At 41.5% G+C, this 24,209-nt stretch overlaps 1 protein-coding gene across 5 annotated transcripts in view; it reads right to left on the reverse strand.

Annotated features, from left to right (window-relative positions):
• FYN (FYN proto-oncogene, Src family tyrosine kinase) overlaps window positions 1-24,209 on the reverse strand; it is a 206,101-nt gene that overhangs the window by 26,182 nt on the left and 155,710 nt on the right. For 4 of the 5 annotated variants that reach the window (XM_090279766.1, XM_090279768.1, XM_090279765.1 and 1 more), the window contains 7 exons: window positions 21,859-21,957; window positions 16,438-16,541; window positions 15,379-15,528; window positions 12,362-12,526; window positions 8,773-8,952; window positions 7,146-7,222; window positions 6,892-7,045 (listed from right to left, as the gene is read on the reverse strand). In XM_090279766.1, coding sequence (XP_090135892.1) covers window positions 6,892-7,045; window positions 7,146-7,222; window positions 8,773-8,952; window positions 12,362-12,526; window positions 15,379-15,528; window positions 16,438-16,541; window positions 21,859-21,957 — 929 coding nt within the window. Of the gene's footprint in view, window positions 1-6,891; window positions 7,046-7,145; window positions 7,223-8,772; window positions 8,953-11,785; window positions 11,942-12,361; window positions 12,527-15,378; window positions 15,529-16,437; window positions 16,542-21,858; window positions 21,958-24,209 lie in introns of all 5 variants that reach the window. The other variant, XM_090279770.1, reaches the window with a different exon arrangement.

A 24,209-nucleotide genomic window follows, 5' to 3' on the forward strand; every position in this document is an offset into this window, starting at 1 on the left:
GTTCTTGTCATTAACTTAGACCTTAAAATGAACCCCCAACAAACCCAAAGCACAGAGCAACTCTATGTTCCCGTCTTTGTGATGATTCAAATCAGGAGAGGACAGGGTTAAATAGGCAGGTCCTCTAAGTGAAAGACCCCAAAGGGAGAGTCAGGAAAAACCAGGGAGGTGTATGCATTTGTGTAAGTGTGTGTAAGAGAGAAAGCAAGAGAGTGAGAGGCTGTTATCACTTCATTGATCAATAGTAGTGATATTACTATTACTACTATTACTAACTACAACTATGTAACTATCAGCTCAGCATTTGCTTCGTGTACATTCCCGGGAAGCCGTGCACCAATTCTGTGATGTAGATAACTGTTATTATCCCTGTTTTCAGAGGAAGAAATAAAGGCTGAGAGAGGTTAAGTAACTTGTCCATAGTCTCAAAGCTTATTAGCAGTGAGACTAGGATTCATAACCCAGATAATTTGACTTCAAGGGTCATGCTCTTAACCAATCCAGGCCCTGCCATCTTTGGGAGGGGGAGGGTGCGTGCTTGCGCGGGTGCGCACGAAGAAGGAAAGAGTTCTGGCTATCCAAAAAGACATAAAGCTTAGTGCTGCCAGGAGGAAGGGGAAGGAGTGAATAATACCAGCAGCTTCTGCCAACCGTCTTCTCTAATCCTCACCACCACCTGAAAGGCTACCAACACCAGCCCCATGTCACAGATGAGAAAGTTGAGGCTCAGTGGGGCTACTGCTTATGCAAAATCCATGACTGGAAATGGCAGAGTCAAGATTTGAACACAGGCTTATCTAGCTCCCATGCTCCTGTGCTTCCCTCACCCCAAGGACAATCTTGGGCGTGTAGTGACTGTGTACACAGGAAACACCAGTGTAGCAGACAATCATTCTGGATGCTCCTGCAGTCACAACAGTATCTGACTCTCAGAGAGAGCTGTGCATGCTGTTCACAGAGCAGGAGAACATGCCTGAGGAGTATGGAGAGCTGACAATGATTTTGACTATTTCCCCTGCTGCAAACAGGTATTTATTAAATACCAATTATGTGCTCTGTGCTGATCTTCAGGCCAAATCACCTCTATACAGAAATAGTAAAACTGGGTCTACAGATACTTGGGAGAATTGCTATAACAGGGCTTACTTACGTGTGTGTGTGTGTGTGTGTGTGTGAGAGAGAGAGAGAGAGAGAGAGAGAGAGAGAGAGAATGCACAGCCATCAGTGACACTGCTGAGAATGCCCAGTAGATACTCAGCTTTGATAAGATTATAAACAGCAGAGGCAGTGTTGAGGCAGGGACAATTCTCAGCAGAGAGGGTAACAATGAGGAAAAAGGAGAGGATGGTGAGCATGCTGGGTGCAGGGTGAGGAGCCCTTGGGCCACGGAGGTACTACAAAGTGCTGAGTGCACAGATAAACAGAGTTGGCTGAAAAGTAATAATATACTATTTTTTAAAAAGACTGATACTTCTTTATTGATCACCAATAGTCTTTAAAAAAAATTCTAGTTAAGAAAATAAAGATCCTTTTCAAGGAAAATATACACCAAACACACAAAAAATTCAGGTTACAAGAATGGTTTTTATGTTTCACAACCCTCAAAGAACTTTTATAGGTAGCCCATTTACTTCTCACATTAATTATGTAAGGTAATTATTTTTAATCTCCATTTTACAGATGCTAGAAATGAGGCTCAAAAAAGTTAAGTGATTTGTCTGGGGACAGCACACACTGTAAGTGACAGTGCTAACTTCCAACTGCAGGTTCCTCAGTCTCACCAGCTTAGAGGGCCTAGAGCACAGTACCTGATTATTCTCCCTTCAAAGATACACCCACAAAATCTGCTGGGCAGCAGCTGCAAATGCTGGACTTCCTGATGACCTAACAATTCCACTCCCGCGAATGTGCCCAACAAATAGGAGAACATATATCTACCACCATGGCAGCTTAATTCCTAACAGCCCCAAATTAGAAATGCCAGTAGGATGGAGGAACTGCTACATTAGTACAGTGGAATACCACTCAGCAACGTAAAAGAGAGAACTACCGTTAATGTGCAGCAACATGGATTAATCTCATAGACATAATGATGGATAAGAAGCCAGACACAAAAGATTCATTTATATGAAGTTCAATAACAGGCAAAGTGAATCTACGGTGACAGAGGTGAAACCAGTGGTTACCTCCGGGGGTGGTTACTGGCTGGAAGGTGGATGAGGAGGCCCTCTAGGGTGCTGGCCGCTCTCTGTGTATTTATCTGCGGTGATTTCAGGGACATATACAGAGGTAAAAATTCACTGAGTTGTACACTTCAGATTTATTCATTTTTGTGTTTCTGTATTATGGTTCCAAACAAATGGAAGTGTGCACAAAAGCAAGTCATTCTTATACATAAGCCAGGTCTAACGCAACTTGTTAGGTTTAAATTGGAGTTTGTCAGCAATGTGCTTCCTGAAAGCTTATGAAGAGAAAAACCAGTCTGTCAAGGGTTCTCCCGCTGCATCCTGTCTGTCGGATGGCTGGAGGGGCTGTGAGTCTTGGGAAGTGCAGCTGGGTGACAGCTGCCCGTGCTGGTGGTCTCAGGAGACAGGTGCGGTGTGGGTGTGTGAGGAAAGCAGGACAGACAGATGATCCCTGTGGCGTCCGCGGCACAGGCAGGGCTGGGGTCAGCTGTGAGAGACTCTGGGATGAAGGTGCAGGGCTGGGGTGGGGAGGTGGTTGTGATCAGCCCTCAGAGGAGGGTGGGAGGCCAGGGTCAGCCAGGGCGCAGTGGTGTGGTGGGCAGGGCTGGAAGGCGAGGACCCGTGGCAGTAGGCACCCCAGCTGACCTCTCTGGGCTTCAACGCCTTGCTTGGATGCACTGCCACTGCCGCCTTGAGCTCAACAGATCCCAAACCAAACTCGCCCTCTTTTCTCTGAAAGTAGGACCTTTCCAACTCGCTCATTTCTATTGTTGGCATCTCTGTTCTCATGATTACTTGCATTTGATTATTTGGGAAGTATCTTTGATTCCTCTCTCCCTTTCCTGAATAGTGTTTGAGCCTTTCCATTGTGTCTACAATCCATTCTTGCAATTGTTTATTATCCAAAAACTTAGTCCTATATGGGACATAACAAAAGTATTTTTTTATTTACCACCTGCTATGCACTGGACACTACACTAAATACTTTAAATGTATTTTTTGCTTAATATTTGCAAAAATGAAAACACAAACCAGGTAAGATATATTTCCACAAATAAGCAAACTGAGATGTGGCTAAGTTAAACAACTTGTCTGAGGCCCCAGATGACAGAGCTGGGTTTCAAATCCGGTGCTGCCCAACTTCAGCGATGCACTCGCACGTCTTCTGCTTGCTCGCTGCCCCAGCGCGGTCTTGTGCTTCCTCATATCAGTAGCTCCTAGCAAAGTCCCTTTCACGGGCAAGGCCCTCAAATAATTAATGTTGGCATTACGCAGAGACCATGACTGGTCAGAATTTAGCAAAGACTTTATGACTAAAGAAGATCCATCTGCTGTCACTGAGGGAAACGTACTGGTCATACAGAACAAGCAGCGCCAAACAATGTCCGGTTGCCTCTAGAACACCATCGCCAGAGGATCACCCTCAGAGACTGGGCCTAGTCTTGACCTTCTTCCTGACATGGGGCTGCTGTGTGCTGTCCAGTGGGGTGGGGGTAGTCGGAGGAAAGGAGCACAGGAAGGGCTGTTTACCACAGTTCCATATTCCAATTCTGCTTGTGCCCTGGGAAATGCCATCTCTCATCTGTCCAGGGAGGTGACAGACATTTCAATGTGCCCTTAGATGGGAGGGCCACAACTGTGCTGAAAAACAACTGTCACTCACAGTCCTAAATACCTGTGTTCAGCATGTGCTTCTGAACACTGCCCACGCTACCATAATCAAGATGCTGCCTGGCTGTGGCCTGTGGGGATCATAAAACCTGACTTGCAAATATTACCAGGCACATGGACCAGCTGTGTGGAGGAGCTGCTTAATCCCCAGCAGAAATTTCAGTGTGCAGCACGCATGCCATCTGCAGAGCACACCAGCAGAAACATGCCAGGTCCTTCCTGCCTGGTAAAGCAGCCAGGGCAGGGCAGACCCTTGGGAGGAATTTTATAAACAACTGAGTTGTCCCAGAGCTGGAAAATGAAGGTCTTTCCAACTCCCTCACACAGGCACAGTGTAGGAGGCACCCCTTAAAAACTTTTCCATAGACTAAAGGGGAGAATGGACTTATGACTAATCTCATAATTTTCTGTTCTTTTAATTACTGTCTGGAGGAGAAGCAGTCAATATAGCTTAAGAGGGCAGAGGTAATAGGGCCGGCCATATCCAGATTCAAATCCTGCCTCTGCCCTTTCACTAGCTGTGTGACTTTGTATGAGTTACTTAACACCTCTGAGTCTATTTCTGTTGTTTCCTCCTCACTCCTTACATGTTCCAGCTCAGGCCTGGCACCCTGCAGGTATTCCATAAATGTCCCTGCTCCGTCCTCTCCCTCTGTTGTAGGGCAGCATTTCTTTTGTTTTTCTTGCAAATCCTGGGGTCCCCAGCCTTTGCCCAACCACCCTCCCCCACCCAGTTCAATTCTCCAGTTCATTTACTTCTCACTTATCTCTTTCCAGTGTTTGGCAGATCTGAAAATATTTTGAAAGGGAAGACAGAAGAAAAAAATAATTTTAAGAAGGAAGGGTGGGATATTCTTTTTGGAAACGAAGTGAAGGAAACACAGTACAAAGGGTTTGAGGCTGATCCTTTGAGAGGCATCAGGAGAGCATCTGGGAAAGTGATGGCGGGGGTGAGGAAGCCACCAGAAAGGCAATCAGAACAGCTCAGCGAAGAAGGCAGGACCTGATGGCCAGGGCCAAGGGTGGTCATCCGGCCCTGCTCCACAGCAGCAGTGTGGCGAGAGACACCAGTGAGGGGCTCCTCACAAGCCTTCCCCTGGGTCGCTAAGCACCAGGGCCACAGCCAGAGAGACCTTACTCCATGAATGAAATAGCCAGACCCTGTCAAGAGCACCCCTACCAGGGCTTTGGGCCCTTAACCTTCTCATTTATTGATGGTTCAAGGCTGTTAAACACAAATTCTATAGAGTCCCAAGTCCAGGAGAAGGGGAGAAACAAGTCCTGAAGCAGTCCCTCCAGCACCAGGAAGGATGAAAGAATGCTTACAGGACCAAATGCCAAGATCGACTCTATTCTCACCCCTTCTTAAATCAAGTATTCATGCCTCACACCCTGCACCCACTCCGCTCTGCTCTGCTCCCCTTCCAGGTCTAGGAGCTGAGATCTGACAGGTTTGCCTCAGGGTAAGCGCTTTCATTTAGGGCCAGGTTTCAGACCCAGCGGCACATCACACCTTCTCAGCTCACCTGACTCAAAATCATGTCCACAGCTTTCTCTGGACTGCCAGTGGCAACCAAAGCTGCCCGTGTGCCTTTGATTAGAGATACGCATGCCATCTGGCCCCGCGCTGGTGTGTGTGTAATATGTGGGCATGCTTGCTGTGCGGGCATTTGGCTCCAGGACAAGAACTGCCACGTGTTGGGGGAAATTCAAATAGCCAAGCTGTCGGACAGACCCGTAATTCTGCATTTGGACAGTATCTGTACGAGCCAGGATTTTAGTTTAACATTTTGCCTCATCACTTGAGACTGCTGACAATGATGAAAGCAGGGAAGAACTGGCATGACATGAAAGAATTTAGAAAGAAATAAGAATAAGAATTCCAGAGGTGGGCTTTATGAAATCCAGTAGAAAGCATCGCCCTGTAATATATTCCAGTCCCTGCTCTGCCTTGCTCACAATAACCAGGCTTTGGTTGAAAACAGCAACAGTGAAGTCCTTCCTTCAGACACAAGCATTATATTGTATGTGAGGAGCCTACATTTAATTGTCAGCAGCACATTAGCTCCATACTTTCACCTGTTGACCATGCGGGAAGATCCAGGAGGACAGAAGATAACGCTGGCATTCCTTCCCTGGTGTCTGGTGCTCTAAATGCACCTGAAAGCTGCCCCACTGGAGTGGCTGCTGGTTGGGATCTATTTTTTTTTTCTAGAGGCTAATTCTACAAATCTTTGGAGGGGGTGGGATGAAGTAGATGATGAAAGGAGGTGATTATCAGGTGACTATGTTATCTTCTACTCTCCCTATAAGTCCCCTTTTACTGCTCTCCCTGCTCTGGACCCATCTGAACACATCAATGGACTCCCGTGACGTCTGGCTTCTAGTTCGGTTTGGCAGGAGAACTGGAGGAGGGCCGAAGAGGGAGCATGGGTATGACTCCTCCAGGACCACCCCTGCTGCCACTCTCTGATGAAAGGTGGCCTCTCAGCACAGCTGCATCCTTAGTTCTGGTGCCTGCTACCCCCTAGCCCTGTTGCCTTCAGACCTTGGGTCCATTGCTGTCCCTAGCTCTGGGATACCCATCATGCTCTGATGGTTTCCCTAAACCCTGCCCATGCCTTTACAATAACTCCTTTATTAAATTATCCAGTGAGCATGCCTTCTGTTTTTTGCTGAGATTCTGAGGGAGTGATGAGCTATTACTTGACTGATCTGCTGGCCTTCCACAACCCTCATTCTCCAAAAGCAAAGCATCCCAGGCCCGGACACATGAGGAGGGCTGCATGAACCAGGACCACGCCAGCGAACACTCACGCATCCGAAAGGAATATCTCATCCATCTACTGAAACCCACTACACTCTCCCACCAGCTGAGCTGTCAGATTCCAGCCAGATCAAGAAGAAAAAAACCCGTATGAAGGATGACATTTCTAATATTTTCTGAAGGAAGGGAAGGAAAGGAGGAAGGGTTGTGCAGTCAATAATTGTTTTCAAGGATGTGATCACGAACCACTGTCATTCCAGCGCCTACCTTGTCTGGCTGTGTACTCATTGTCTTCGATCAATCTGGCCAATCCAAAGTCGGCAATCTTGCATATTAGTCCATTCCCCACTAGAATGTTTGCTGATCGCAGATCTCTGTGGATATAATTCATGCGTTCAATGTAAGCCATTCCTGCAGCAACCTGTGGAAATCAAGGGAAGAGAACACGTTACACCTTGGCTCGATGTATTACATGTCATTGTATCTAAGGCAGGAAGGGATCAAGGCACCACGAGGCCTACCTGTGCTGCCATGTCCACAAGATTAGGTAATTTCAGAGCTCTTCCTTCTCCATCTTTTAAGAAATCAAGTAAACTTCCTATGAACAAAACATAGAACCATTTCAATTTACTTTCAAAGATAAAAATTTTCCAACAAAGGGCTATATTTGCTTTTCTTATTAGAAGTAATGAGGTAACTGAATTAAATAATGACATCAATGCAAAAGAAGTGTTTATTATACCAAAAACCCAGAAAAAACCATGTAGTGAAAGGCAGCCAAAACTTTTAAAAATAAATAATGGTGATGTCATTTTCAAGGACAACAAAAACTTGATAAAATGGGAAGAAATAGGACTCAATTCCCTTTTGTCATAAAGAACATGTGAAGAGCACACCACTTCAGTCTCATTCTCCAGTCAGCCCTGCACAAAGGAGCGAGGTGGCCAGGTACCGCCCAGCCTCCTGGTTCCTGAACTGTGGCCCTGGCACCAGCAGGAACAGCATCCCTCAGGAACCCTGACAGAAACGCAAACTCTCTGGTCCCATCCCAGATCTACTGCATCAGAAACTCGGGAGGTTAGGCCCAGAAACCTGTATTGTAAGAAGCTCTGTAGGTGGTTCTGACCCATGGTAAAGTTTGAGAATCACTGGCCTAGCTTATTTATAGATTTTAAATCAAGAAGAGACCGGAAAGAAACGAAAAGAAAAGAGTATCTGGGAAATAGAGGGCGGGGAAAGCAGCTCAAGGCCAGGCAGGCCTGACTGGCCCCTGGATCAACACAGCTGGGGCTTCGGAGCCTCCTTGATAACATGGCCTGAGGAGCTCAGAATTGACACCAGGGCTCAAACCGTCCCGTGCAGAGGCTGGAGGCTCATGATGGTCAAGGTGATTTTCTTCATGCTTTAATCACAGTTATTTACCAAATAACCCTGGATACAAAGGACAATCTTTTAGGAAAAAATTCCAAATATATTTTTAAAGTACACGGAAAGGAAAAATTACACTGTTATCCTCTGATGTACAGTGCATTGCCTTTTAAGGACATTTCTTGTTTGGTTCATCTATTTTTCCAAAGCAAAGTGATCTTTGGCCTTATCCCCAACAATATTGCTTTGATTAGAAGACAGAGAGAGACAGAGCCACACACACAGAGAGAGAAAATGAGAATAAAATGTGCTCTTTAAAAGCTTGTCTTTCTTCATTTGATGTTTAAAAAGAGCTGAAAAATAAATAAGATGTTAAAAAGATGGAGACTAAACTTAGTCCAGCAACCAGTGTTTGATATTAATTGTTCAGCCCTGCAAAAAGGAAATTTAACACAAGCTATGGCATTCAAAATAATAGCAAACATAGCCTTCAGTATCACTGATAATAAAAATGAATGTTTTCATTATGGAGAGGAGCTGGAACTCTTCACATGCAGCATGAAAACGGTACTGGGTATCACAAGGACTTGGGGGGCAAACTTGAGGTCACAGTCTGTTTTAAAATGTTTTCATTAATGAGCACATAATATGTGCTTCCTGACGGGAATGCTTGGCTCATGCAGAAACCAGGAAAAGAAGCTAGCAGGCAACTCCGTTCCTCCCCCCGAAACAACCCCTATAGGTCACTGTGAGATGAAACCCGGAGAGGCCTCGCCCAACCTTTGTTCATATACTCGGTGACAATGTAGATGGGTTCCTCAGACACCACTGCATACAGCTGGACCAGCTTGTCATGCTTCAACTTCTTCATGATCTGTGCTTCTTCAAGGAATGATTCAGGGGACATTGTGCCTGGCTTAAGTGTCTTTATGGCTACTTTTGTGTTTCCATTCCAGGTACCTGCAGATATCCCACAAAAGTAAGTCAAACCAAAGGTCCTCTTTTTAATCAATAGCTATTTGCATTAAGTTAGATTTTAAGTTAAAAACTTAATATAGTTTTCGCTGAACAAAGACAATCAAAGGTAAGGACTCTATCAAGTATTTCAACAGGAAAAATGTTTACATATGGCTATAGTATGGTTTATAATTTAACTTCTTCATTTTGATATACTACCCTGTTTCCCCGAAAATAAGACAGTATCTTATATTAATTTTGGCTCCTAAAGATGCACTAGGTCTTATTTTCAGGGAATGTCTTATTTTTCCATGAACAAGAATTCACATTTATTGTTGAACAAAAACATTTATTAATATACTCTAGTCATGTCATCACAAACATCAGCATAACCAGCCAAACTCTGAATTCTATCAAGAATTTGGGGGGAGCTGTAGCAATGACTGCCGCTAGGTCTTATTTTCAGGGGAGGCCTTATATTTCTAAGCTTAAAAAAAATTGCACTAGGTCTTATTTTCAGGGGATGTCTTATTTTCGGGGAAACACAGTATATCACTTTCTTTTTCTGGTTCAGCCATGTAATTAGAAATTTGTACCAAAAGCTCCGGATACTTCTTTACAAAAATGAAAGTCCAGGGGTTAGAACGAGCCTGGCCATGCAATATCCATCCATTAGGCAGTAGAGAGAGCATGGAAGAATTGAGATTAAGTTCCATTTTATGGGGTATGCCATTTAAAAAATATGGCGACATGCTGAGGATGTCTGGAAATTACCTCTAGACTTTCAATTGTCTGCAACGGATGAGCTATCTCAATACTTGACTGAGTCCTTGAAGAGTTGATCTATAAGTAAGACTGTAATTATGTTGTTAACCACTGGCAAGAGCTCACAGTCTACTTGCCCATACTTCAACCAGGTGAGGGAAATTCCTCAGGATTACTGATGGTCAGCCACAACAAGAGCAATGCCTTTTATCAGCTAGACTAGAAAAATTAGACAACAGCTAAGAGGGAACAGAAATATTTAAATTTAACATGTTAAAATAATCTAAGGTCCAGAGGCAGGCCTAGTTTATGATCATCAGTTACCTCATCTATAAAATATTGAAATGAAACTGGATTATCTTTTGTCTCTTTCAGCTCCCAAATTAAAAAAATAAAAGTAGGTTGTATGTGTATTCATTCCATTATTAGTCCTATGACTTTGAATTAAAACTATTTATAAGGGAAACAAAAAAATCTGCTAAATTAGATTATGTTATTTTCTATTTGGAAAAGGCTCGACTAAGTTAAGATTAATTTTATTTAATATGATTGATTTTATAATTAAAATTCTATAAATTAATCTTTTGTTAACCTGTTACAAATAAAAATAATGGTTCATATCATTACAATATGTAACCAATAAAAATAGGAATTATGAAAGAACAGGTGGCTTAAAGAATTAATCAAATCTTATAAAATATCTGACCACTAACCTTAAAGAAAATTTGACAACTTGTAAGTGATCTTTGCTATTTGAGTGTTGTTAGCACCCTAAAATTTTAAATAGAGATCTTTTTCTCTAATAACAACCTAGTTACTTACACTGGCATTCTACCCTGATCCTACTATACCAAAAATTATGTTTTATGTTCAGTGGGAAATAAAATCTTAATATGTGTAATGATTTAAAGTTGGTAATTAAAAACTTTGCAAATAAAGTTTTGTATAGTGTCCAATTATTCCTGATTGTATTAGTGACTGGATTAAAATCCTTAAGACCCATAATATTGATTAAAAATTGGGCAGAAGGGGAAGAGGAAGGTCATGTAAACATATTTTATAATACTTGGAGTTAAAGTCCAGAGAGAGATGGACATAACAATGTGGACCCTGAAAAACAATAATAATAATACTTATTAAAATAGCTTATACATGTATATATATGTGTATGACTGAGTATCTATCTATGTATGTATCTATCCATCTATTTTTATATTTCTCTATCTCTCTCTCTATCTGTAACTTTGTATCTATGTAGTATCTACTCATTGCCAGGCTCTGTTCCAAGTGCTTTAACTGTTAAATCTTATAGTGCAGACTACACTTAAATACCTAAAGTTACACATAACAATAGGTACTTATCTATATTATTTTTAATTGATTCTAAGAAATGAAGACGGAGGATTCCATAAGTACTAACACTGTCTTACTGACAGATGTTTTTGGGTGGGACCTAAGTCTGTGGATTGTCTTTAAGCAAAGCTGCAACTGCCCCAAAGGGAGTTAAAAAAACAGTGGGAAAAGCCTAGCACAGATGGCCTTATCAATGACAGGACAACAAAATTAAGAGAATTGTGTGTGTCTACTGAGCACTGTGTGCAAGACTCTAAACATACTGTCTTTGTAGTCCTCAAAACAGTCCTATGAAGTATCATTACAGTTTTACAAATGAGGAAATTGAGGCTCAAAGAGGTTAAATAAGCCCTTTGCCCATGGTTAATCAGCTAATAATGATTGAGCAAAACCGCCTAGGCCTGTTGAGCAAAAAAGCTCATGGTTTCCTCCTACAGTAACTAGGCTATAGTATCTTACCTTCCCATGTCTTAGGAAGAAGAAACACCAGGTTCCTTTGGTACTGGTTTCCTGTTCTGTGCATATACCTTAGTTAACCACATAAAGTAGGATAGGAGAGTACAGGAAGGTACTGTCATATTCTGAAAATCTGGATGGCCTGGACTAGCTATCCAGGTTACGTGTCTTGGCCCCAAAGGCTGTTAATGTGCTTTGTTCAAAACCATCCTTTTAATTGGCTTTGAGATACAGCCAAAACAAAATGTGCCCTCTGCCTTACCAAGCCACACTTCAGCGAAACACCCCTGACCCAGCTTCTTCTCCAGAGACAACGAATCACGTGCAACTTCCCAAGCATCTTTAGCCAATCCAGAAGTTTGTGGGGTACAACTTGATGCAATCACAGTTAAGTTAAAACATAAACCATCAGCTTTCTCTATAGGAAAGAGGATTAATAAAGAAAACACAGTCCTTATAATCCATAATTATGCATGCACTAGGGAAGATGGAAGGTGACTTGCCTTTTAGGGCGGTACTACATTCCTTGAACAAGCATTTGCAGTTGGAAATGAAGAGCAAGGCATTTGGTGCAGGCCAGAACACTCCTTGTGCCATTTACTGGTTTATGAATTGAGACACATATAATAGCATCATTTGAGCCAGTTGCCAATCTTGACCACTTAAATCTTTTTTTCTAGAACTTCTAGAATTCCAGAATCAGAATCCTTATTCCTCACTATGAATAATTCAGATGTTCCTTCTGGTCACACAGTCTTTATTTTCACCTTCCATCTTTGATGTTTGGGACTTCCCAAACGAGGAAGCTAGTGATAAGAGTAATTGAGTCTTAGCATACCCATCCATACTTCCCCAAACTGCCCATTTCCCAGTCTCTTGATCAACTGCAGGGATTCTCGAGGGATTTCCCAGACATCTTTGGTTTTGACAGACAGATCGGTAAGCCTTGGCATCCCTTTGTGACAGGGAACTACTAGGCGGCAGCAGAGACCTGCGGCTCTCTCTGATGGAGCAGGGGACAGCGGCAAGAGAGGGAGAGAAAAGCAGAACACATGAAACAACAACACTTACAGGTGCACAAACCTAGCCAGCACACAGCATTACTCCAACAGTACTACAGTGGCAGAGAACTACACACATCTTGGCAGATTAGACGCCATACATTGAAATATGTTTATCAAAGGTAGAATCGAGGACATGTGAAATTTGAGCTATCCCATAACCCCAGGTATAATATAGTCTATTCATATAAACAGATATACTGTTTTGGTTTCTATACTCACTAGGTAAAAAATACATTTTCAGCCCAATATGCTACTAACATGTCTTCTGAAACCCTGAAAATACTTTCACTGATTTCCAAAGGTATATTTGGAATACAGAATGTCAATAGGATTGTCCTTTCTCTGCCTCTAATATCAAGAGTTTGGGAACTATATTTAAAATTGCAACTTCAGAACAGGATCCTTCTATAGAACATTAGATTGTTACAAACTAGTAAAAATGAAGATCATAGCTGGCAGGGGGGAAAAAGAGACCACATTTCTCTAGCGATTTCTCTGGCATTTTAACCAACTATTCAACTAGCCAGGTACCCTTGCTTCATTTGTATTTCCCATTAAAAAATGTTTATAACAATCTCCAGTGTATAATTTAGGAGGTTTGAAAGCAGAAAGAACAGAAACTAAAATCTGTAGAAACTCAAGGATGTAAAAGAACTCTATTTCCCCCCCAAAGAGAAAGGAAAGTAGATATCACTGTGAAATGATCTGGAGGATTCTCTCTCTCTCTCTCCTGCCCCACTGCCCTCTCTAAAGAATATGCCTTCTAGATCCAGCAGTGGTAAGGGGAAACTGCCTAAATGCCAAGTTAATCATCAGTCAGTTGAGAAAAGGTGAAAAAGGACAAGGAATCAGGGCAGTGACAAAAGCTGCAGAAAGCCTGGCTGGGAGGTGGACGGAGCCCCACCCCACCCCACTGGAGGTCCCTTGGACCCAGGGAAATCAAACGTAGTATCGTTGCCTTTTCTCTAAGAACTAGCTGTAAGTTACTTTTTTATTCCTTTATTTTTGATAGAATTAGGCCCTGAGATGTTGAGGCAGGAAATTATTTATGTGCCAATATGTCAAAGGCACTTTATTGTGTGAGAGAAAGAGGGAGGGAAGAGGAAAAGCCAATATAAAAACAAATCTAACGAGATGAATTTTTTTTTGAGATTAAAAATATGTCTGTTACTCTTTATATCCTTTCTCTCCTTCCAGCTTTATGATGTTATTAAGGTGCTCTTTCCAACACAATATTTTCAAATGATCCAAACCCTGGGGATTCTGCTGATGTTTGGCTATAATGTAATATATTTTGGCATTTGAAAAACCCTTACAACATTCAGGCATTTTGAGTATATCATTTAAGCCCAGGAAGAGATTCTGCTCCATTTCTCCCAAGTATTTCATCAGAATCCACATAAATTAAAGTTCTCCAATGCCCTAATTAATAAATACTCCAAGTGTTGCTAATTCTTTCACTTGTTCATTAGTGCCAAGGATCAACAGACAGGTATTTTTATTGCCATTTTCAAAAGACTTTTTTTGGTTGCTAAAATATTACACACACATACTTGTATTTTTAATGCATGTGCATACAGCAAGAATTGAGGCCAAGTCATGTACTATTTTGGGGTACTGCCACTGTCCGGAAGAATGATATAAAATTACATATAGGTCACACAAACAACTACTGGGTTAAAGGTCTAGAACTATACCTGTACATGTATATCTATATCCAACTGTGTTTATGTATTATATAGTGCTAATCTAGGAAAGAAAGCAACAATTTAAGACTTGCACATAAGACCATATTCTTTAATAAAATGTACAAATCGTATACCTAAACATCTAAGTATATATTGTTAGGAACAACAGACTAACGGTGACATCTGGGTGTTAAGACAGAGACTGACTGATCTGCTGTTTAAAAAAGTTTAACACAGTAGCTGTCACAGAGCTGTGAGTCACGTAAGTCTAAGTCTAGCTAGGAAACAGAAGTATTGGTGGGGAAGGAGGGCATGATAAATGGATTGAGAAATTCATCTAGTCACAAGAATGAAATGCATGTGCAGTCATTCCTGCGAGAGTGCTGAGTATAAGGTGATTGTAGAAACACAGCATCCCTGTAGGCGGCCCCATGTAAGTTCCCTCCCAGGCACTGCTCCTTCTCCCTCTCATGGTTTCTGAATTACATTCTGTAGAGGAAAAGGAGAGATAACTTTTAAAGTTAAACCTATTGCTTTCCATCTGGGAAACCACAATGTTATGGAATCTTTGATGGAACTTATAATATTGGTAGGACCTATTTACCCACCTTAATGGCTAGCAAAGAAAACTGCAGTTGACCCTTGAACAACATGGATGTTAGGGGACCTGACTGCCATGCTGTCGAAAATCCATGTATAACTTTTGACTCCCTAAAAGCTTAACTAACCACTAACAGTCTACTGTTGACTAGAAGCCTTATTGAACACATATAGTTAACTAATGCATATTTTTTGTTATATATATTATATACTATAATCTTATAATAAAGTAAGCTAGAGAAAATAAAATGTTATTAAGGAAATCCTAAGGAAGAGAAAACTCATTTACAGTACTATATGTATTTATTGAAAAAAATCCACATAGAAGTGGACCTATGCAGTTCAAACCATGTTAGTCAAGGGTCAGTTGTATTTTACTAGTGACTTTGTGTATATATATATGTTGTACCTCTCTTCTCTCTGCCTTTCCCCTTTGCCTGCTCTGTGCCAACCCAGTCCCTCCAGTGTCCAAATGGTTAGTCGCCAGTTAGAATTAAGGTTACCTGAGTAATGTTGTACAAGCTGCTGAAGTGTTTCAAACTGGGCCCGGGTGGTAATATAGTATCCACCATTGTCAAGTTTGCGAATTTTATAATGTTTGACATGGTCTCCTTTCATATCATCCCAATCACGAATAGAAAGTGAATAGGCACCTGGTAAATATGCAAAGTATTAGCAGCACCAATCATTTGAGTACTCATTTGTTATTTAGGTCTCATTTACTTGACTATTCTGATTAATCATTATCAAGAGGAGACACACACACACACATATGCACACACATGCACACACACACTTCCACTCAGTAACATTGGAAGAAAACACCTCTCCCCTGAAAATGTCAGATGATATTAGCAATAAAATAATTGTACCCTTGAGAATAAAGGCTTCTTGAATTTTTTCCTATAACCCTCCCTTTCCTCACCTTCCCTGATACCCCTGGGAAGACGAAGAGAAGCACAGATATTCCAGGCTGCGCCTGCTTCCCCAGTCTCTACTACCCATGGAGCACCAAGGAGGCAGAGAGCATGTACCAAGGGAACGTAGGGATTGTTCCTCTAGAAGTGAGCTTCCAATTTTTGCTTCACAATACTTTTCACAGGGGCAGATAACTAGTGTCTGGTAGGTCAAGCTAGAAGACCACTGCTCTTTTCCTTGGCACGGCTCCTCCTGTGGGCTCTAATGAGATGTTAAATAATGAAAAGGCCAACAGATGGAGGAAGAGCAGTCCTCAGTAATAAAAAAAACGAAAGAAATGCAAAAACAACCTGTGTGTTTGAGGCCTGAGGAACTGAATTTCAGAATTTCATAATTCTAAACGACTTGCGAAAATTCTGTGATCTTGTGTGCCTGAAGGAGTGAAGCTGCCCCAGCCCCTGTTACAAGAGGAAGGTCTTGATTTTGAGCCTCTGTAGTCTTTTTAGAGCCGGCTGTAGTTCTAGAGCCTGGAGGAAAAGCTGAAAATAGGACTCCCTCAGAAGGCAGGGACATAAACCTTTCATCTCCTCTGACTAATCCATGGATTTGAATGACAAGTGAACTTCTTCAGCTTGTTATCTTACCTTTGGTGGTTTCACTCTCACGAATAAGAAAGGTACCTCTTGGGTTTCCAAAGGACAAAAGCTGGCGCTCAGCATCTTTTCGGCCAAGTTTTCCAAAGTACCACCTATAAATGAGATGAAGAAAAGGAAACATTTCATAACAATCATTTACAAAAATGGAATCATGCAAGCTCTTTTGCCCACGGATCTTCCTAATCTCCAACTGCATCCTTAGACTTTCCCTGTCTATTAATATTTTTTTCCTAGCCTCATCCAGTTCCCTTTCAATCTATTCCTAACTCCACCCTTAATCCATCTCTTTCACTCTTTAAAACAAATTAGATTTGAATTGTAGGTTATTTTCCTGCCCTCCAGGAATGACAAGAACTGGTTTGTGTTAAAACTGTGACCTGCCTGCACAAAGAGAAATCCAAGACCTTGTGTAATGGTAACCACAGGAAACCCTCCACACACACATCTACAACACCATGGATTTCTGAGCGCAATTACAATTCCTGGGAAATAACCAAACATAGTCTTGGTGTAGATAAAGGTCATTAATCAGGCATTTAAAAGCAAAGTCAGTCAGAATGGATAAAGAACAAAGACACAATATTTTCAGTTATTTCCTACCTATAGGAACTCTGATAAAATGGTCAACACTACCCCTAATTGGTGATAAGTGCTGCCCTTGGATGTTGGCTGTATTGTCCTCCTGTCCAGCAGGTGTGAGGATGCTGATGAGTAGAAGGGGCTTGCCAAGCATCTGGACTGGGATCTGCTGCACGTGTACTCTGGCACAGCTGCAGAGCCAGGTGACTGTGCAGTCAATGAGCACGTCCTTGAAAACGACTCCGTGTCATAGACATGTTCATATTCTTTCTGTGATGACACTCCCGTGCTACTTTAGGAGGAATCACATCAAGTCACCTCACAACCTTTGTCATTTGTCTTTTATCTTCCCCTGTACTCTCTAGCTCTACTCATGGCGTGGCAATAGTTAATGCTTCAGCGCTAGGTGCTGAACAAGCAGCGGGTGCTCCAAGAACCCAAGGGAGAATTCGGAAGCATTCCATTGGAATCCACATAAAGGAACAATTTTTAGAATATTTAACTGAGAAGGATCCAGTTTCTAAAATGAAATTTCAGTTCATTATATTTGAACATAGCTATTATATGTTCACTGTCAAATTCTCCTGTGAATGAAAGAGCTTCACTGAAGATAAGAAAAGACACACTGCATGTTAGCTCCTCAGTGACTTTTAAAGGCACCAGACTGTGCGACAATTCTAACCTGGCACTAGATGGTATAAAAAGAATTGTACCAATTATTTGTGAGAAATGACTTTGTGGGTTTGTATCAATTAAAATGCAGCACAAACATGAACATGGTGAAAAGAGAACTGTTAGAACAATGGATTGTACTGAAACAATAGCATTTTAAAATAATGATAATTAATTGCATACGTAATACCACAGGCATTATTTTTAAATGCTATTTTACTCTTTAAAAACAAAATATTAAAAAAATTGACCATTATACAACTTAAATATATAGTAGGTAGGTTCTCAGTTAAATTTAAAAGATGTTCCATTTTGGTGGTACCTTTTATGCTGAAAGAGCAGAAAGACGTCTGCTGATCTGCCCTAAAATAAAAATTCAATACAAATTCCTTTTTTCACTGATGATGAAACACACGCACTAGGAGAAAAAAGGAGCTCAGAACCACTGAGTATTTGAGAGTGGGAAACAAAACAGGTTTCCTTAGAGGAAATACAAAAGAATTAAAGACAAGAGAGTGATCCAGTTGGGGATTTGGCCAAAGTGTGGAGTCTAATCCTCCCTGAAGCTTAAACAAATCCAGCACAAAATTAAATATCAGAGACAAAGGCTGGGCTGACTTTTCTCTTAAGGCAGGCTGGCCTCCACTGAGCAGGGGAGGCAGGTCCCCAAGGTGTCAGGGAGAAGGCTGAATTCTTTCCTTTGGGAGATTAAGACCCAGCTCCCTTCCCCTCAGTTCAGAAATTCGGGTCGCCACACAGGCCACCAAGAGTTCTCCATGTTGGAAGTGCCCACAAATCCCCACACGTCAGGAGAAAGAACAATGGCCAGTCCTTCTAGAATGCTCCCAGCCTATGGGCCACTTCCAAAACTGTTAGCAGTGAAGTCTTTGGGCTAATTAACTATTAGTCAATATTTACTATTAAAGAAACCAACAGAGACCTCAACTCAAAGGAAAGGACCACTTGAAATGCATCATCACAGGATTTGTCAAGTATCAAGATACAACCTACATGAAACAGTTCTACCTGGGGCATGGAAGGTACGTCTTTTTAGTGCTTCTGATTAGACTGATAAGAAAAAAAATCTCAATTTGATCTTTAACAATTATTTGCCAACTCCCTCCCTCCCTTCCCTCTCTCTTCTCCTCCCACTCTTTCTCCTGAATTTCCCTTTTTCTCTTTTTTTCAGTGGACTGTAGGGTTGGCAATAATATATGCTCTCGCTAGGTTTTCATCACATTTTTATGGTTACTTTTTACCTATGGCAAGTATATTGAGTTTTCATTTAGGTTATTGATACAGTTTTCTTTTAAAAACAGATGTGTTTAAAAAAGTGAGCAGGCTTAGATGCTAAAATCCTCAACAAATTTGGCAAACCAGATCCAGCAACACATCAGAAAGATAATATACCGCAGTCAAGTGGGATTCATCCCAGGGATGCAAGGATGGTTTAATATTTGCAAATCAATAAATGTAATACACCACATAAACAAAATGAAAGACTAAAACCACATGATCATATCAATAGATGCAGAAAAAGCATTTGATAAAGTACAACACCCATTTATGATGAAAACACTCAGCAAAATAAGAATAGAGGGAGCATACCTCAACATAATAAAGGCCATATAGGAGAAACCTGAGGCCAACATCATACTCAATGGGCAAAAAACTGAAAGCATTCCCCTTGAGGTCAGGAACAAGACAAAGATGTGCACTCTCCCCACTCCTATTCAACATAGTCTTGGAAGTTCTAGCCACAGTAATCAGATAAGAAAGAGAAATAAAAGGCATCCAAACTGGAAAAGAGGAAGTAAAACTGTCATTATTTGCAGATGACATGATAGTGTACATAGAAAACCCTATAGACGCCACGAAAAAAACCACTTGACCTAATAAGTGAATTTGGCAAAATAGCAGGGTACAAAAGACCTGTACTCAGAAAAGTACATAACACTGAAGAAAGAAATTAAGGAAGATACAAATAAATGAAAGCATATACCATGTTCATGGATGGGAAGAATCAACATCATTAAAATGTCCATACTACCCAAAGTAATTTATAGATTCAATGCAATCCCTATTAAAATACCAATGACATATTTCATAGACCTAGAACAAATACTTCAAAAATTCATATGGAACCAAAATGACTCCGAATAGCCACAGTAATCTTGAGGAAGAAGAACACAGTAGGAGGAATCACAATACTTGATACCAAACTATACTGCAAGGTCACGGTAATCAAAACAGTCTGGTACTGGTGTAATAACAGACATATAGATCAATGGAAGAGAATAGAGTGCCCAGAAATAAACCCAGGTCTATATGGTCAACTAATATTTGAGAAAGGGGGAAGGAACATAAAATGGAGTGAAAAGAGCCTTTTCACAAATGGTGTTGGGCGAACTGGACAGGGATGTGCAAAAAAATGAAACTAGACCACAAACTTACACCATACACCAGAATAAACTCAAGATGGATCAAAGACTTAAATGTAAGCTGTGGCACCATAAAAGTCCTAGAGGAAAACATAGGCAGGAAAATTTGAGATATCCCACGTAGCAACATTTTCACTGATATATCTCCTAAGGCAAGGGAAATAAAGAATAAACAAATGGGACTACATCAAACTAAAGAGTTTCTGCTCAACAAAAGAAAACATCAACAAGATGAAAAGGGAACCAACCATATGGGAAAACATATTTGCCAATGATACCTCAGATAAGGGATTGATCTCCAAAATATATAAAGAACTTATATGACTCAACACTAAGACAGACAACCCAATTAAAAAATGGGCAAAGGACCTGAACAAACACTTCTCCAAAGAGGACATACAGAAGGTTCATAGACATTATGAAAGAATGCTCAACATCACCAGCCACCAGAGAGATGCAAATGATGCAAATAAAAACCACAATGAGATACCACCTCACACCTGTCAGAATGGCCATCATCAACAAATCAACAAACAACAAGTGCTGGAGAGGATGTGCAGAAACGGGAACCCTAGTGCACTGCTGGTGGGAATGCAGACTGGTGCAGCCACTATGGAAAACAGTATGGAATTTCCTCAAAAAAAACTAAAAATGGAACTGCCTTTTGAACCAGCAATTCCATTGCTAGGATTATATCCGATGAATCCTGAAACACCAATTCAAAAGAACCTATGCACCCCTACGTTCATAGCAGCGCTGTTTACAATAGCCAAGTGCTGGAAACAACCTAAGTGCCCCTCTGTAGATGAGTGGATCAAAAAACTGTGGTACATTTACACAATGGAGTACTACGTAGGAGAAAGAAGGAACTTCTACCATTTGCAACAACACGGATGGAACTAGAGAGAATTATGCTGAGCGAAATGAGCCAGGCAATGAAAGAAAAATACCATATGCTATCACCTATTACAGGAGACTAATGAACAACAGAAACAAACAAGCAAAATTGAACCAGAGAATACAACAAGGATGCCAGCCTGTTACACCAAGCATGCTGTGGTCTGAGGACAGCCAGCTGACCTGGAGTCTCCAAGTTCCTTCCCCATGTGGCAAGGCCACCCTCCACACCACACCCCCACTCTTATTAGGGATTTCTGAACCCAAGGGTAGGTAGGATGATGACCATGTCCAGCTTGAAGCAGCTAGACAAGCATGAGACCTTCGACTATTGTCCTTTATAAGATTATAAAGGATCTTAAGTCTGAGAGGGGGGAATTGTTATTTTTTATTGTTATAAAAAAAATAATTTTTTTTTTTTTTAGAAAAAGAATATAGGAAAGGGTGAAGCCAAAGAACTTATATGCATGACCTATGGACATGAACTTAAGGGGGGTGGGATTGCTGGGGGAAGGAGGGTACTGGGCAGCGAGGAGCAAAGGGGGAAAAAATGGAACTATTGTAACAACATAATCAATAAAATATACTTAAAAAAAAGTGAGCAGGCTTAAAGAAAAACAGTTAACAATAGTAGCAGTATGATATAGGTATTGCAAACTACAATGGCATAAGGCCTGGGAAACATGGCATTACCAGTTTCTTAATCCTTAATCACTCTAGTGAAATTCTTCTTCCTTCTGCACAATGTTAATGGCATTCTATTGTGCCAAATAACTTTTAAAAGCAGGTATTTAAGTGAAAACAACAAAATAAAACATACTCTTCTGCCTGGATAGAGTCAACCGGAGCCACGTAATTGCTGGGAATGTAACCTGTCTCTCCAGTTGTCAAGGAGCGGGCTTCCCACCAATCTCCTTCCCTGCAGAGAAAAAAAACAGAAAAAGAAGTGACCATTCCAACATTCTGCAGTTACATTCTCAATGCTGTAAGCTGCATGACTACCCCCTAGCCATTCCACCTCCTGGTTTCTCCGTATTCCAGCATGGCCCTCTGTGAGGGTCGAAGGGTCCACAGTGAGCTGAATCTAGCACTGTTTCATCTCTGGCCTTATTTGTGAGTTAAGAATGTAGACTCCTGGCCAGGAGAAGGCTTTCTGAGCAGGGGGTACACTTTGCTTGGTAAGTATCTCCAACTTGAACAAAGGGGAAGGGAACCCAGCCCCATGCTATTTAAGAAAAAACAGTAACAACAACAACAACAAAAATAATGTTAATTACGTGAGGTGAAGGATGTGTTAATTATTAACTAACCCTGTTACGGTAAACATTTCACAATATATACATGCTAATCCATTACATTGTACATCTTAAACTTACATAATATTAAGTCAATTATATCTCAATAAAGTTGGATAAAAATAAAGCACACACTAATAGTGCTAATTTAACCAACAGTTTCTGTTTCATCCCCCACCCCGAGGCAACCAGCATCCTTTGGCACTGCTGGAGAGATGCAAGCTGTTGGCTTTAGTACCATCCATTAAAAGATTCATTAGAAAAAGAAAAAGAAAAAGAAAAAGAAAAAGAAAAGCATTATAGCTGCAGATCATCTGAGAGAGGAAACCTGTTAGGAAGCCCAGAAGGGATGAAGCATATTCTGAATACTAGCCTTGGCTCTGAAGAAAATGGGTATAGACTAATGATACAATTGGGTAAGCCTTGCTCAGATGTGTTCAACCTGAGGTTATTTCACTGTCTATTTATAGCAACGACCAGAGGCTTGTCGGGGGAGAGGAGGATGGATGTAGCTGTGTGTGTACAAGTGTAGAGGGAGGACCAGCACTCGTAAGATTCTTAGTCACATCACTCCTACATATGTGACAGCCTGGTCTCAATCTGTGGAGCTTCAGAGCTGTGGGCTGAAGGACACGAAATGGGGTGATTATACCGCCACTCTTGGCTTCAAACAGATGAGTAAATTGAATGGGTAGAGTTCATGTGCTCAGACTCACACAGCCGTGTGTGGCAGAGAGCAGGGATGCAGAGTGTGCCTCTCTCCCTGTCAACCATGGTTAGCAGATACACGTGGGGCCGTGGCTCCGCACCAGCACTGTGTCCACAGAACCCTCCCCCAGCCTGTGGTCGGGAGTGGGAGGGGCAGGGAAGGAGGCGAGAGCCATTGAGTAAACTGAGAGGCCAAAGCTGAAACACCAACCCCACCCCGGAGGCCCGGTGCCTTCTCTCCTTCCTTTTTGTCCTTGGAGTCAGCAAGAGAAACCCCAGGCCTTTCTTAAGATCACTTTTTGGCTGGGCTCTGTGTTAAAGCCCTCAGTGAGGGAAGAAAATGTATTGGCTTTTGGCCCTGGTCAAGATCTTCACCAGACTCATTTAATTAGGCAGAGAATAACCAGCCTCCACATTAAACACAAGCTTTACGCAAGAGTCCCATTATCTAAAGATTGACTCTGAGCAAGGTACGGGATGAACAACAACTCCAGGTAGGACTTCTTAAAGCCACAGCACCCGAAGTGTCATAGGTGCAGTTGTGGGAAGTGTTTGCTGGCACAAGTAGCGCAGAATAACCCATAGGAAAACAGGGTGCTCGCAGATGTTTTAAAAAACATTCTTATAATTAGTTTGTTAAATTTTCCCTTTTTCACCCCATCAAACTAATTTAAACAGAAAAAAATCAGATCACTCAAAAGGAGAAACTAATTATTCTCATACCCGGAAACTCCTTTAATAACCTTAAATTTAGTTCATGTTCAAGTTTTTACTATAAAATAATTTATACATACAAATAATAGATGAGGGGGAACCCCCCCACCAATGGAATTATCTGCTGGAGGGCAGGCCCCGTGTAGTACAGGCTTCCCCCGCCAGGTGAGTGTTCTAGGAACCCACCTGTGTCAGTGTATCAGCTGGTGTTGTGAGAGGCTGCACTGAACTCCAGCGAATTTTTTTTTAAGACTTTCAGTGCATTTGCCCACTTCATGATGGGTGATTTACAAATACAACTGCCTACAATAAGCTGAGTATTCAACAGTTTGGGCCCAAAAATGGCATTACCCCTGTGCCCCACCCTTTCTATTCACCTGATGTTGCCCCCCTCACCCAAGCAACATTTTTTTGTTTCCCTGGATGAACACAGTCCTCAAAAGGAAACATTTTG

The sequence above is a fragment of the Furipterus horrens genome, unplaced genomic scaffold, assembly GCF_987537825.1.
Source record: "Furipterus horrens unplaced genomic scaffold, mFurHor1.1.pri manual_scaffold_6, whole genome shotgun sequence".
Lineage (NCBI taxonomy): Eukaryota > Metazoa > Chordata > Mammalia > Chiroptera > Furipteridae > Furipterus > Furipterus horrens.